This window comes from Vipera ursinii (genome assembly GCF_947247035.1).
Source record: "Vipera ursinii genome assembly, chromosome: 1".
NCBI classification, from domain to species: domain Eukaryota; kingdom Metazoa; phylum Chordata; class Lepidosauria; order Squamata; family Viperidae; genus Vipera; species Vipera ursinii.
Window position 1 is genome coordinate 270,104,601 of NC_139512.1, and position 14,632 is coordinate 270,119,232.

The following is a 14,632-nucleotide window of genomic DNA, read 5'->3' on the forward strand; positions in this document are numbered from 1 at the left end:
TCTAAGATAATAACCTGGTGAATGATTTATAAATCCAATAAATTCAAGTCTGGTAAAAAAGTAAACATCAGCAACTGTAAGGAGAACTTTCCTAAAATGGATGGAATTTTGAATGGTGGTTTTTAATGAAGCAGACAGAGGAAAACTTTATTTCAGGTGTCTTCTCAATCTACTTCTAATTTCTCCCACTAATTTATTTATTTATTTAACTTTAAATGATGGCCATTGCCTTAAATGTGCACAGTGACCTTAACTGTCAAGGGAAAGATGTAACTGTCTTGTAATACAGTAGTGCAGTGCAAACAGTGTAGTAATGTTATGTTTATATGTCACCACTGTTACTCAAGACACATTGGTTGCTATTTGACTTCCGAGTGTGATGTAAGGTATTAACTATTACTCTATATGGCATAGGGCCTGGATATCTCAGGGACTGCTTGTCTCCAATCAATTCTCACTGCAGATACGTTCTCTGCAGTATGTGCACCTCAGCCCACCCACTATTAAACGTTGTCATCTTGCGGGACTAAGAAAGTGTGCCTTATCTGTTGTTGCCTCCCACCCCACTCCAGCCTCTCTCCTTGGGGTTCTGAAAAGTCCTTAAGATCTGGCTTTGGCCCCAGGCCCGGGGTTAATATATAGACAGACTTCAACTTACATTTCATTTAGTGACCAGTTAAGGCAGGGGTGTCAAACTCAATTTCATTGAGGGCCGCATCAGCATTGGGGTTGCCCTCAAGGGGCCGGGTGGGTATGGCCAGGGTGGGCGTGGCCTACTGGGTGGGTGTGACTAGAGTGTGTATGGCCTACTGGGTGGGCGTGGCCAGCTCTACATCGTTCGCATCAAGGGTCCCTATGGGGGCCTGGGCAGGAGTGGGACAGATCTGAGGGTCTCTGGAAGAAGGAGGGTCTCTGGGCCAGGGCCAGGGCAGTGGGGGCCGTTCCCTCACTGTTTCCAGGATGGCTTCGCGGGCCACATGAAACCACTTCGTGGGCCGGATCCGGCCCCCGGGACTTGTGTTTGACATGTCTGAGTTAAGGTTACAATGGCACTGAAAAATCTGACTTATGCCCATTTCCCACACTTATGACCATTGCAGCATCTCCATGGTCATGTAATCAAAATACAGACTTGGCCACTGATTCATATTTATGACAGTTGCAGTGTCCTGTGGTTATATGACAACCTTTTGCAGCCTTCTGACAGGGAAAGTCAATGGGAAAGCCAGATTCACTTAACAGTTGTGTTACTAACTTAACAGTTGCAGTGATTCACTTAACAGCTATGGCAAGAAAGGTCGTAAAAGGGGGCAAAATTCACTTAACTGTCTTGCTTAGCAAAAGAACTTTAGGGCTCAATTATGGTCGTAAGCGTATTCTATTTTGATGGGTGTTGGGCTTTTTTATTTCTGGTGTTTTTAGATTGTTTTAGTTTAGGCTATTTTTATGGTTTTGTTTCAACTGTTTTTATGAAATTTGGGGGGTTATGTATACCACCCAGAATCCATTAGGGTTGGCTGTGTTATTATTTTCCATTCTTCAATCTTATATTGATGTTTAGCATATCTGAGGCCTTAGTCTTTCTGATATCATTCCTGTGCATTTGATCTATACTATTTACTCCTTGGATTCTTCCATGTCTCATACATGTCACAGCTTATCTCATTAGAACAGCTACACTGGGTTTTAGATTACCTCTACCATTCTTCTTAACATTTTGTGTAACTATTTGTGGATTTTTTAAGTATTTCAGTTTTCTAGTTTGTCCAACTTTCTTGAGCTCTTTTTTTCCTTCAACAGTTCCTAACCAACTTTTTTTCTGAGCTTTTTAAAACCAGTATTCTTAAAACACCAGTTACACACTAATCCTAATCCAACCCAAGCATATTATGATTTAGCACAATATGGAATCCAGTCCATAGGATTGCTAGAGCCAGAAAAGTATAGAACAAAAGGTTTCAAGCTGATTGAATTCATTCTTATTGATCAGGATTAAATCTAGTATAAAAAAATATAATTCATTTCTTCAGAAATTACATATCAGCAAGACAAGAATACATTAGATGTTCCATTAGGACTTCAGATCTTAATTTCATCCTGGGGTTCCCCCCCCCGCATGCATTAATATATAGGTATTGGAGGCTATGAATATTGCATCTTCCTAATTTCCCTATTGTATTTACTTGAAGGTCATTTGGCCTCCCTGCCACTCTCTTTGTCGTGCACATTTTTGTCTCTAATATTTTATTATTTAGCCCTAAAGTTTTTGCCACCCTAACCCATCCTCAGCAAGATTTTGTTGTAAACATCTCTTGTTAAAGTTTGCATGATCTCCTAAACACACTCTTTCTAGTACTTCCTGCCCCAGATTTTTATTTATGTTGGATTCCACAGCTCACAAAATGAGATTCCCCTAAGATTACAGTTAACAGAATCACTGCTTCATCTTTTTGTGCCAGTGTTCTAACATCCAAAAGAAATACTATTCATAGAGTTTCTATATTGTTTGTTTCCACTTGATTGGCAGGACAGAACTGTAGTGAGCTAATTTTATGAAGCATCTCTGCCACATCTTTACCACATAATCTCCTCATGAAATGTCCAGTTTGTAGACAGTTACTTCTGATCTTCTCAAAACAGATCTCCAAGTATGTGTACTTTGCAGATTGGTACATGAATTCCTTCCATCCAATTGATCTTGAGCTTTTTCCTTAAAGTTCTTTGGAAGCAGAGTGATCTGCAAGTGGCCCATCACCAGAAAGGGGCCCAAAATGTTCACATTATTGCCATGGGTGGCATAATATTAGTGGTACTAAACATTCCTCTTGTTCCTATTTGTCAGATTTTTCTATTCTCCTAACTCTTGCCTTTTACCTCTTCTCCTTGAAATGATGTCCCTTTCTAATGATGTTCAGAGGGGTTGGCCACCTCCTACACAAAGCCCATTTGTGCTGATACCGGTAAGTTGAATTATACAGAAGCACACCTTCAAATGCTTTAACTTCTCTTTTTGCAGACCCATTGGCTTGCACCTGTTATAATTATAATCCACGCATGCTATCCCTGAAGAAACATGGGAATGAACACTATATATCCTACAGATCATTGGAACAGGAAGGAATATAAATCTAGCAAATAAGTGCTATCTATGTCAAGGATTTCACATGTGAAAGCCATAGCTGGCCAGGTTTTCTTGCAATGGTGCTTACAAAAGTAAATAGGGTGATGTAGGGTGTCTCATTCACATGCAGTGAAGATGACCAGATGACTAAAGAATATAAATCCTTCCATTTCTTACCAGTCAGTTACAACTGAAGAAGCTTCTTAGGCGAGAAACTAAAGAGTTTTAAACAAAAAAATGAGAAAGTCCAGTTAGCTTTCAGAAAAAGCACCTTTGTGACAGCTTACAGTAAAATCAAGATGGAAGCAAAGTTCCTTTCTATTCAGAGCAGATGCTAGTTTTAGAGGGATATGGGATGAGGTGCCTACAAATGAAAAGGAATTACAAGGTTGGCATCACAGCTGTTGAGTCCTGTGATCACTTCTTAATAGTGAAGTACCCCAGAATATCTGGTACTTGAAGAGCCCTTTGGGATCTCTTGTGATCAGCTTGTATCCATGCATGGCTAATTTGGATATGAATTGATCACAGGCATTATTATGCATAGGAAAAACCAGTGTTAAGCAGGATAATTTAGCTGAGGGTCTGAAGCAATGTTTCTCAGTCTTGGCAGTTTTCAACTATTGTATGTGGACTTCAATTCCCAGAATTGCCTAGCCAGCATGCTGGGAGCCAGCATAAAGTTGCCAAGGTTGGGAAACACTGGCCTGAAGTAACAGGCAGACTAAGAGGCACTTGGGGCAGAACAAGGCTCTATTTCAAATGGCTACTTTCCCATTCCAGTTTACATGCCGAGAGAACACCATTTTCTTTATGATTATTTTCCCAAGAGGAGAAGACTTGCTGGAGCTGACAACCAGCTGTGCTGATTTTTCAGATAATTTAAGACTTAAATCCATTCTATCTTTCCATAGTTTCCCATTTTATACAATGATACAATAACTATATGATGGAACATATGCATGTATAAATGATCTGTACTGAAGAATATCTGCTCTGACACTATCAGCTATCAAGCAACTGTTTCATGTGTCTCTTGAAAATTATTTAGCTTTGAATGCTGCCAGAAATTTTAGCTGAGTGACTTTTGCCCATTCACTTGCTCATTCAATTATCTTTGATTAGCTGCTCATGTTTAATGCAGCATAAGTGTACCTTTTATCAGTAAGTGCCTTTGATGGTCTGAATATAGTTTTCTTTTATACAATACTATAGGCATGATTGGCAGACTCTTACATTTTGAAAGGAAGAGTGCTTCTTAATGGATGGGATTGCCTCCTTGACCTTAGTTTGCATTGACTCCTGTTTGATTATTTAGTATCAAAAGGGGAAACTGACCCAGTGACTAATGCATCATAACATCAAATGCAATTATTCAAATAATGGTAGAATGACCTCTGGCTTCTTTTATAAACAACAACAACAGGTGGTTAATGTTGACTGTTCAACCAATGACTTAATTGATTCAGTCTTTTAGTTTTATATGATTAGCTGTTACTTATTTTCATATTTGAGAGCCAATTTGGTGTAATTGTTAAGGTAGCAGCTTAGAAATCAGGAGACTGTGAGCTCTAGTCCCGCCATGAACCTAGGTGCCTGCTACATAGGCACCTAGGTGACCCTCAGCAAGTCACACACTCTCAGCCCTAGGAAGGAGCAATGGCAAACCACTTCTGAAAAACATTGCCAGGAAAACTGCAGGGACTTCTCCAGGTAGTCTCCGAGAATCAGACATGATTGAATGGAAGGATTTTCTTTCTTATTTAGAAAAATTATAATCTGTCATTCAATTCAGCTTAGTTCTCAAAATAAGAACACTAGTAAGATCTAAGATATAATTTGAGGGGAGTAAACAAGGATCTAATGTTCATCCATTTTTAAATATTCTTTGAGTGCTCCAATAAACATGATGTAATATTTTAGATCAATTTTTAAAATCATTTGTAAATTTCACATTTTAATGAATAAACCATTTATTCTCTAAAATTAGACTCCAATCCTTCTTTCCACAGTTGAAATGTAAAAATGACACTAATTTTTATTTCACTTTTTAATACTTTATAAAAATGAAATTGTTGGTTTCCAATCAAGGAAAGTTAAAATTGCAGGCATTCTGGAGATTTTTAAAATCTTCAGGGTATACTGTTTAATTAGTACATGTATATATTGCCAGCATATACTGTACAAGCAATAAATCAAAATGCAATCTCTCAAAATCTTTAAGACAAAATGAAAAATCAATAGATTTTTATTTTTATCCTAAGCATTCCAACAAGACAACTTTCCCATTATTTTCAAGTTTGTTATACCACAGCATCAATTCCTTATGTGATTCAGAATCAAATATAACTACTTACCTATAACGAGATATGCCTAGCACCTTTCAAAGGAGTAACTTTTTGTAACTGCATTCCCCCAAATTTATAACCAGCCTATTGTTTATAAAAAGCTTATATATAGCAAACATTTGAGATGAACCATCAGTAAACCTAGCTATACTAGTCAAATTTCTGTAACTAGAATATCTAAAGCTGTATATAGTTCTTTATATTATCTACTATTGCAGAAAAAGTAGCTCAGGGGTACTGAAATACATTGTGTGTATCAAAATGATGCAAGCAGATCACCAATCTTCCTTATTCAACCTAGAGTAGTAACTATATGGACTTATTGTTTATATATTATATTGATGTTATTCTATATCTTGTGAGCTTAGCACAATTTAAGAATTACTCAATCTTAGTGCTTTTTGGATCCTGTGTATATTTAATTACATCTTCATTATATTATATTGCAAATAATAGTAATAATAATAATAATAATAATAATAATAATAATAATAATAATAATAATAATAATAATAATAAAGTACATTGAGTGCTTGTGTATTGGAGAAGAATTCCTTGTGTGTCTAATCACACTTGGCCAAATAAAGTATTCATTTAAATTCAATTAGTATTTAATAGTCCCATTACAGTAATAATGTTCTATTAATGGGGTCCTTATGCTTGGTGTTCCTTTTGTAACTTTCCTGTCTTCCCACAAATGGGCAGAAAAGCAGGTTTAAATGTTACTAATAAATAAATGTTATGTTATTAAAAAATGTTCCTCAATGTTTTTATTAAAAATAATTGTTAATTATATACCTGTATACCTGCCGTTTGTGTCCCATCAGTGTATACTTGAGGATCTCATGACAGCAGCACAACAGAACACAATGTTGCTAGTTAATTTGTACATATTTGAATTTTGTATTTTATATTTTAAATTTTATGTCACATAGCATGCCTTATTTTAATTGTGATGCTTCTGACATAAATAAACAAAAAATCTGTTAAGGAAATACAAAAAAGTTGTATTTTAGCTTTTGGTAATATTAGTAATATAGGGATGCGGTGGCTCAGTGGGTTAGGATGCTGAGCTTGTCGATCAGAAGGTCGGCAGTTTGGTGGGTCGAATCCCGAGTGCCGCATAACAGAGTGAGCGCCTGTTATTCGTCCCAGCTTCTGCCAACCTAGCAGTTCGAAAGTACGTAAAAATGCAAGTAGAAAAATAGAGACCACTACGGTGGGAAGGTAACAGCATTCTGTGCGCCTTTGGTGTCAGCCACATGACCACAGAGACGTCCTCGGACAAGCGCTGGCTCTTCGGCTTTGAAACGGAGATGAGCACCAGACCCTAGAGTCGGAAACGACTAGCACGCATGTGCAGGGGAACCTTTACCTTTTAAATAGTGCTGCTGGGGTAAAAAACACTTGAATAAACCATGATTTTGAGTTTCAGGACTCCCAAATTAAGGTAGGACAAAGGAAAACAAATTAAGCTACCATGATATGGCTATCCTCCCCCAACTCTGAGAGATGTTCAGTTGAATGAAAGAATGGCCAAAGATGCTTCTTGATCATCAGAAATATGAAAGGTTGCAAACCAAAAACACTTATCTGTGAGGAAGTCGCTCAATGTGATTTATTTTTATAGGTATACATGATATTGCATGTGCTGCAGTATTGCACATGCTGCACAAGAGTTTAAGAAGAAAGAAACCCAGTTTGGGGAAGAAATATATTGGAGTCTCTGCACTGCAAGAGAACCATTTGACTAAATCTTAGGCAGGCAGGCAGGCGGGCGGGTAGGTAGATAATGTGTCATCAAGTCAGAGTCAATTGTTAGACACAATATTGATATATCTTCTCATTGATGATTTTATGTTTGCATCCAGAGGGGGGAAATTTGTTTTAGCCCTCCTGGTAAAGGATGTGGCCTGATTGTTATATTACACATAAAAAATTCAGAGGAAAAATAATAAGCAGATATCAACAGTTCAAAAGGCTATTTTCAAAATTTATTTATAATAAAATATATAAGACGGTTAAAGAGAAATTTCCCTGTGACACTTTTCTTCATCTACTATAAGTCAAAATGTTTCCATGTAATTCCTAAAACCATATAATTCAGAAATGGCAGTTGTCTAATTTCTGAATTAATTAGGAGTATGTGATTGACTTTAACAATAGATGGATAGATAGAAGGAAATACATACCGTATTTTCCGGCGTATAAGACGACCCGGCGTATAAGACGACCCGGCGTATAAGACGACCCCCTACTTTTAAGAAGTTTTTCAAGGTTTTTTGTCTTATACGCCGGAAAATACTTACATGCCCTGCCCTCCCTGTCCGTCGCAGAGGAGGCGAAGGCCCGACTGGCCCCGCCGGCCCTCCCGCTGCTCCAGCGCTTTGCCGGCCACGAGGCGCAGCGTTTCCCGGGCGGCAGGCAGCGCCGGAGGGCAGCCGCCACTCCGCCACGGCCGGCACCCCTCCTGCTTCCCCCCCCAGGCCTTGAACTTCTCCCATTCGGCGCAGGGCGGGGCAGCTCCGCCCGCAGCCTCTTTTTCACGTGCCGCTTCCCTCTCACCGTTGGCCGAGGCGCGCTCGGCCCGGGCTACCGGTCCCTCTTCCCGGCCGGCTTCCCACCCTGCCCCTCATGGAGCTGGACTGGGCGTGCAGCCTCTCAGTGTGGCTGCTTTTCCTGGGCAGCCTGGCGGTGCGGCTCCTGCGCTCGGACCTGTTGCTGAGCCGGCAGCTGCTGCTGTGCATGGCGCTGCTGGCCGTCCTGCAGGCGCTGGGCCGTCCTGCCACTGCCCCTCAGCGCCGCGCTCACGGCGGCTGCCTGCTGGCTCGTCTCGGCCAGCACCGCCCGGCGGAAGCGCATCCCCGCAGGGGGGAGAGCGGTGCTGGTGACAGGTGAGTCCGGTGGGCGCGAGGCCCTCCCTATTGATTGATTGGTGATTGGCCCATGTTTGCTCCTTTCCCGCCAAAGGGGCGCCTCGCCTTATTGTCTCTGAGCTCTCTCGCCTGCTGCGCTGCTGCTCTCAGTTCCGCACTCCGAGCAAGCAATTCTTGTGGTCAGTGCGAGTCAGGCGGTGCCTCGGCGGGAGCAAAGGCTCTCCCTTCCTACGGTCGAGCGGGGTGCCTCTGGGGACCGCCTGCCCGTCCTCTCGTCGGGGACCTGACAGCCAAGCATTGGAGGCGCCAGCATGGCCAGTCCTAGAGAGAGCAACGGCGGCGGCTGCAGTAGCCACCCCAGGAGCTGACGAGAGTTTGCCTTCCATCACCTGTTCGCCGTCGGCCGCTTAACCACGGGTCGCCATCGCCTGCCTCCATTCAGCCCAGGGCTCCAGCCGAGCGGGAGCCGTGTTTCTGCGAAGAGGCGGCGGCCGTGGCAGCGGCAAGGGACTCAAGAAAACTTCCTGTCACTGGGGAAGGACGACGAAGTCACCCCCGGCAGCGGCTGCCCGAGATGACAGGCGCGGGCTAGTCCCGCTCCTCTCATCAGGGACCTGTCAGCCAGCATTGGAGGCGCTAGCACGGCCAGTCCTAGAGAGAGCAACGGCGGCAGCTGCAGTAGCCGCCCCAGAAGCTGACGAGAGTTTGCCCTCCATCACCCGTTCGCCGTCAGCCGCTTTACCATGGGTCACCATGCCTACCTCCATTCACCCAGCAATCCCGCCGCCCAGCAGAAAAGAGAAAAGATCCGAAGGTTTTTTTCCGGCGTATAAGACGACCCGGCGTATAAGACGACCCCCCAACTTTTGAGGTGATTTTCATGGCTTAAAAAGTCATCTTATACGCCGGAAAATATGGTATACTGTATTAATACTGTTTGGCAGAGTATAGTTTCTAAGAATGCCATTTTATTCTTCTTCACCTGAGATCACAGGTAAGAAACCTGACTGATTCAAAAATACGCAATTGTGCCAGAATAATTTATTTTGTAGTCATCTTATAAAAGATTGGAAATGTCAAGACTCGACAGTCTCAAATTAAACAAAGCAAAATGCCATTATCTATGACATTTAGGCTCCAATCCTATGCATTCTTACTTAGAAGTGATTGCTCTGCCTGCTCTGGCATTTATTTCTGTGTTACAATTGCACTGATAATCCTAAAAATAATTGCAGAGGAAATTTCCCAGATGAAATAATTAAACTATCATAATTACAACCCATCAAAGAATTTTTCTCCAGAAACACTGAATAAGCAAAAAGACTGATTAGGTTCCTTTTGCATCCACATTTTGTGGCATACACCTAACTGTATATACAGTACATCAAGTGAAAAATAAATGCTGAGCTTGATTCTGCATAAGAGATGATTAATTTCCTTATGGTTTTCCATAACAAGGTAAGTATCAGTTGTGAGTAGACAGTAATTCTTATTGGGAAAACCACAGGGGGAGAGGGAGGTAACACATATCCACAGGTGTTTGAACTTCCAAGTTGTGATCTTTGATTTCTTTCAAAATATTTTTTTAAAATACTAAATAGGATATGAGATTTCTCAAAGGTGCCCTTGTCCTTTGGGATAAGTTCTAAATGCCCAATATTTATAAACTTGCAGGTATAGATGAACTATGTTCTAGTAGTATAAAGTATGAGTAGAGTGCTAATATTCTTTGATATCAAAATATTTAATAGAACATATTTCAGTGGCACACTATCGAAGTTTCCATACAGAATATTTTGTCAGTGAAAACAAGAAAATAAAAGAAGAATAAAAATGTTTTATACTGTAACTGCAGATTCGGGAAATGGACATTAAAGCACTTTCCATGCAATTTTAATGAAACCATTGATTTTATATTCACTATCCAAAAATTGTAGTGTCAGATACATTAGCAATACATAAGAGAGACATTATAATATCATATGTCAATACAAGAAAGTTTACTTATATATTCAGAGTCATTAGCAAAATGACTACATTGTTGAATCAGCTATCTTCGATTCTCTTGCAGATGTTCAAAAAAGGGAAATAACTGGAATCAGGAAATTACAAACTGATCAGCTGGACGTTAATACCTGGGATAATCCTAGAAAATATAATCAAGCAGCAGATTTGTGAGAACCTAGAAATGAACAAGGTGATTAATAGAAGCCACCATCGGTTTGTTAAAAACAGATTGCGTCAAATCATCCTATTGCCTTCTTTGATAAAGTGACTAAATTTATAGATCAAGGAAATGACGTGGATATAGTATACTTGGACTTCAGTAAGGCATTTGATAAAGTAGACCAAAGCCTGCTTCTTGTAAGATAGATCAACGTGGACTAGACAATACCACCACCAGATGGATTTGCAATTGGCTGACCAACCACACTCAACATGTAGCCCTCAATGGAACTACATGTACATGGATGGAAGCATGCAGTGGGGTGGTCAAGGTTCTGTCTTGGTCCCAGTGCTCTTCAACATCTCCATAAATGATCTAGATGAGGATATAGAAGGAGAGCACGTCAATTTTGCAGAGAACACCAAGTTGGGGAAAATTGCTAATGCTTTGCAAAATAGATTCAAGATTCAAAAGGATCTTGACAGACCAGAGAAATGGACCCTATCCGATAAGATGCAGTTCAGTGGTGAGAAAAGTAAGATCCTACACTTAGGCAGAAAAACCAAATGCACAAGTATAGAATAGGCAGTATGTGGCTTAACAATAAACTCGGGGATCTAGGTGTCCTACTGGGCCACCATTTAAGTGAGCCAGCAGTGTGCTGCAGCTACAAAAAAAGCCAATGCAGTCCTAGGCTGTATAAACAGAGGAATAGCATCAAGATCATGAGAAATGATAGTACGGCTCTATACTGCATTAATGAGGCCACACTTGGAATATTATGTTCAGATCTAGCCTCCATGACACAAAAACAAAGCTGAGACCCTAGCAAGACTGCAGAGAAGAGCAACAAAGATGATAAGAGGTCTGAAGACTAAACCATTTGATGAATGGTTAAGGAAACTAGAGATGTGTAGCCTAAGGAAGAGAAAGACTAGGGCAGGGCTAGGCAACTTTGGCTCTTTTATGACTCGTGGACTTCAACTCCCAGAATTCCTGAGCCAGGCTGGCTCAGGAATTCTGGGAGCTGAAGTCCACGAGTCATAAAAGAGCAAGGTTGCCTACCCCTGAACTAGGGGGTGACATGATAGCTGTCTTCCAGTACTTGAGAGGAAGACACAGAGATGAGGGGGTTGCCTTATTCTGCAAAGCACCTAAGGACAGGACAAGAAGTAACAGGTGGAATGACTGAGAAATTTCCTGACAGAGCAATTAACCAATGGAACAGCTTGTCTCCTGGGAGTTGTGGCTGCTCTATTGCTGGAGGCTTTCAACAAAGGATTGGACATTCATTTGTCTGGGATGGTATAAGGAGTCTTGCCTTGGGTAGAGGATTGGACTAAAAGATCTCCAGGATCCCTTTCAGCCCTATAATTCTAGGAGAGATATTGTACTAAAGTTGGTGATTTGATTATGACCAGGGTCGTAGTGATTTGTATTACAGAATCAATGTATTTTTTATTTTAAAATTTTGTTATTAATCACAAGTTTAGGACAGAAAGTAACTTTATAGCAATGTTTATTATATATTTATACAACAGAGAGAGGACATGTTTCTATTTCAATATTCCTTTTACTATTTTATGTCCATTTCACATGTAAACATTTTATTATTGTCAGTTACCTTGAATTGCTAGAACATATTTCTTAAATAATCAGTTTTTGAGAAAAGACATCCTGGTGGAGTCAGATTTTATGAATGAAGCTCAACTTAACTCCTTCCTTCATTTCAGTTCAATGAGTAAGGTAAAGGTAAAGGTAAAGGTTCCCCCGCACATGCATGCTAGTCGTTTTTTCCAACTCTAGGGGCCGGTGCTCATCTCCGTTTTAAAGCCAAAAAGCCAGCACTTGTCCGAGGACGTCTCCGTGATCATGTGGCTGGCATGACTAGACGCCAAAGGCACACGTAATGCTGTTACCTTCCCACCGTAGTGGTCCCTATTTTTCTACTTGCATTTTTACATGCTTTCGAACTGCTAGGTTGGCAGAAGCTGGGATGAGTAACAGGCGTTCACTCTGTTACGTGGCACTCAGGATTCGACCCATCAAACTGCCGACTTTGTGATCAACAAGCTCAGTGTCCTAGCCTACTGAGCCACCGCCCCAGTTCAATGAGTAGCATGTCACAATTTTTCCAAGTAGTGCAGGTTTGCTTTTATTAAACAAAATAGTGAGTATGCAATGAGATCCATTTTCCCTAATGAACTACCAATAGATCAGTAACTGTCAAGCATTCTGAAATCTATTGTGACATGACACACACACAGAAACTCACACCCCTGATCTATTTCTTAGCAATCTTTCTCGATCCTCCAACCCTAAAGTAGTGACACAGCGCATCACAATCAACCTAAAAAAAACAGATAAGGCAGACTGTGTAAAATAAACATAAGAAGAATGGATATTAAAATAAAATGAAGCTGGGGTCAAACAGAGAAAAGCCATGTTTAAAAGGCTTGGGCAAAGAAACATTTACCCAAAGCAAAAAGACCGTTAAAGAAGCACAATGTTCTGCTTCCCTAAAGGACTTATCCTGGAAATCCTTGGCAGTTTCTAACTTCAGGTAGATCCACCGAAGAAAGACCTCAAAAAGCACACAAGCAATTTATTTGCCCCTTGTATCTCTTTCAGGGCTTTTTTTTTTTCATAGAACGCTCAGAATGGAGTTCCGGCACCTTTTTTGGATGGAACCTTGTAGGGTAGGCAAGGCGGGTTGTATGACATGTGTGAGTTCCGGCACCTTTTTCTTTTACAAAAAAAAGCACTGAATTACTCTTCTAGACATCTAATATCATTCAAGGTACTAGTGGCCAAGGCATCAGGCTAGAAGCCAGGAGGTTGTGAGTTCTAGTTCCACCTTAGCACAAAGCCAAGCTGCCTTGGGGTAGTTCCTCTCTCTCTCAGCCCTAGAAAGAGGTAAAGAACATACAGCTTCTGAAATCTTGCAAAGAAAACTGCAGGGACTGGCCGGGCAGTCGGGATGGGGTGGGGTGCGGTGGGTGTCCAAGTTATTATTTTTTTTAATTCCATTTATATCCCGCCCTTCTCCGAAGACTCAGGGCGGCTTACAAGCTTAGCAGTAGCCTTCATTCTATGTATATGCCTGCTTATTAGGGCTTTCACACACACACACCCCAAGCGGCATTATTACAAAGTCAGCTTAATTGCCCCCAACAATCTGGGTCCTCATTTTGAAGGCGGCGCGCGCATCCACCCTCTCCCACCCACCCCAAACCCCCATCTATGTACGTGTGGCTTCCTGATACTTTCCCGGAAGCAATTTCCCTTAAAAGCATGGCTTCACGTTCAAAATCCATGCCTTGCCTAAAAATAAATAAATAAATAAATAAAACCACACGTCCCGAAGCGTGTCGTCGGATTCCGAGGGCAAATCACCAAAGGGTCATCAAAGGGCAACCCCCGCCTCTGTCAAATGGATGCAGCCCCACCTCGGTGGTGCGAGGAAAAGGGGGGGGGGAAAACTCATCATTTTAATACCCCGCAACGTCTTTGCTAAGTTGGGAAACGTCGGGACTCTCTCTGGATCCTCCCCCCCACCCTGTCCGGGGCTCTGGCTTTCGGCTCCGACTCCTACTACCTATGGGGTCTCCCTGGCCCCTCCCCTCCCCCCCCGGGTAACCTCGAGGGAGGCCGCCCTTTCGAGAAGATGATGGCTGGGCAATGGACGCGGCGGCGGCGGCGGCTGGGCGGACGGCGAGGGAGCTGAGCGAGCAGGGGCGGCGCCTTCCTGTCAAAACTTTTCTCGCGCGGGTCCCCTCGGGTTGCGGCTGGGCTGCCGCTCGAGCCAGGCGCTGCACCTGCTGCGGAAGAAGGCGCCAAGCGCGCCCAGACTCCTCCCGGACGGCGTGAGGAGGGGAGCGGCGAGGAGCCGGAAGAAACGGCTGGGCTCGATGGAAGAGAAAGAGGGGAGCTCTCCAGCCGCAGCAGCGGCCGCTCCTCGGCCTCGCAGGTTGCCGCTTCCCGCCGAGGCCGCACCCAGAGGCCGTACTCAGAGCGACCTCTCCGCTTTCCGGACCTTTAGGAAAAGCCCCCTGCTCCGAGCGCCGCTCTCAGGGTCAGGTAGGGCTGAGGCTGGCTGGCTGGGGGGGTTTCACCGGAG

General features: G+C 42.4%; 1 protein-coding gene across 2 annotated transcripts in view; it reads left to right on the forward strand.

Moving 5' to 3' along the window:
- Nucleotides 1-14,135: 14,135 nt before the first annotated feature.
- Nucleotides 14,136-14,632, forward strand: part of PHACTR2 (phosphatase and actin regulator 2) — a 115,461-nt gene continuing 114,964 nt past the window's right edge. For both annotated transcript variants that reach the window (XM_083368362.1, XM_083368364.1), the window contains exon 1: nucleotides 14,136-14,592. In XM_083368362.1, the coding sequence (XP_083224488.1) occupies nucleotides 14,424-14,592 (169 nt within the window). In that variant the 5' untranslated portion in view covers nucleotides 14,136-14,423. The remainder of the gene's footprint in view (nucleotides 14,593-14,632) is intronic.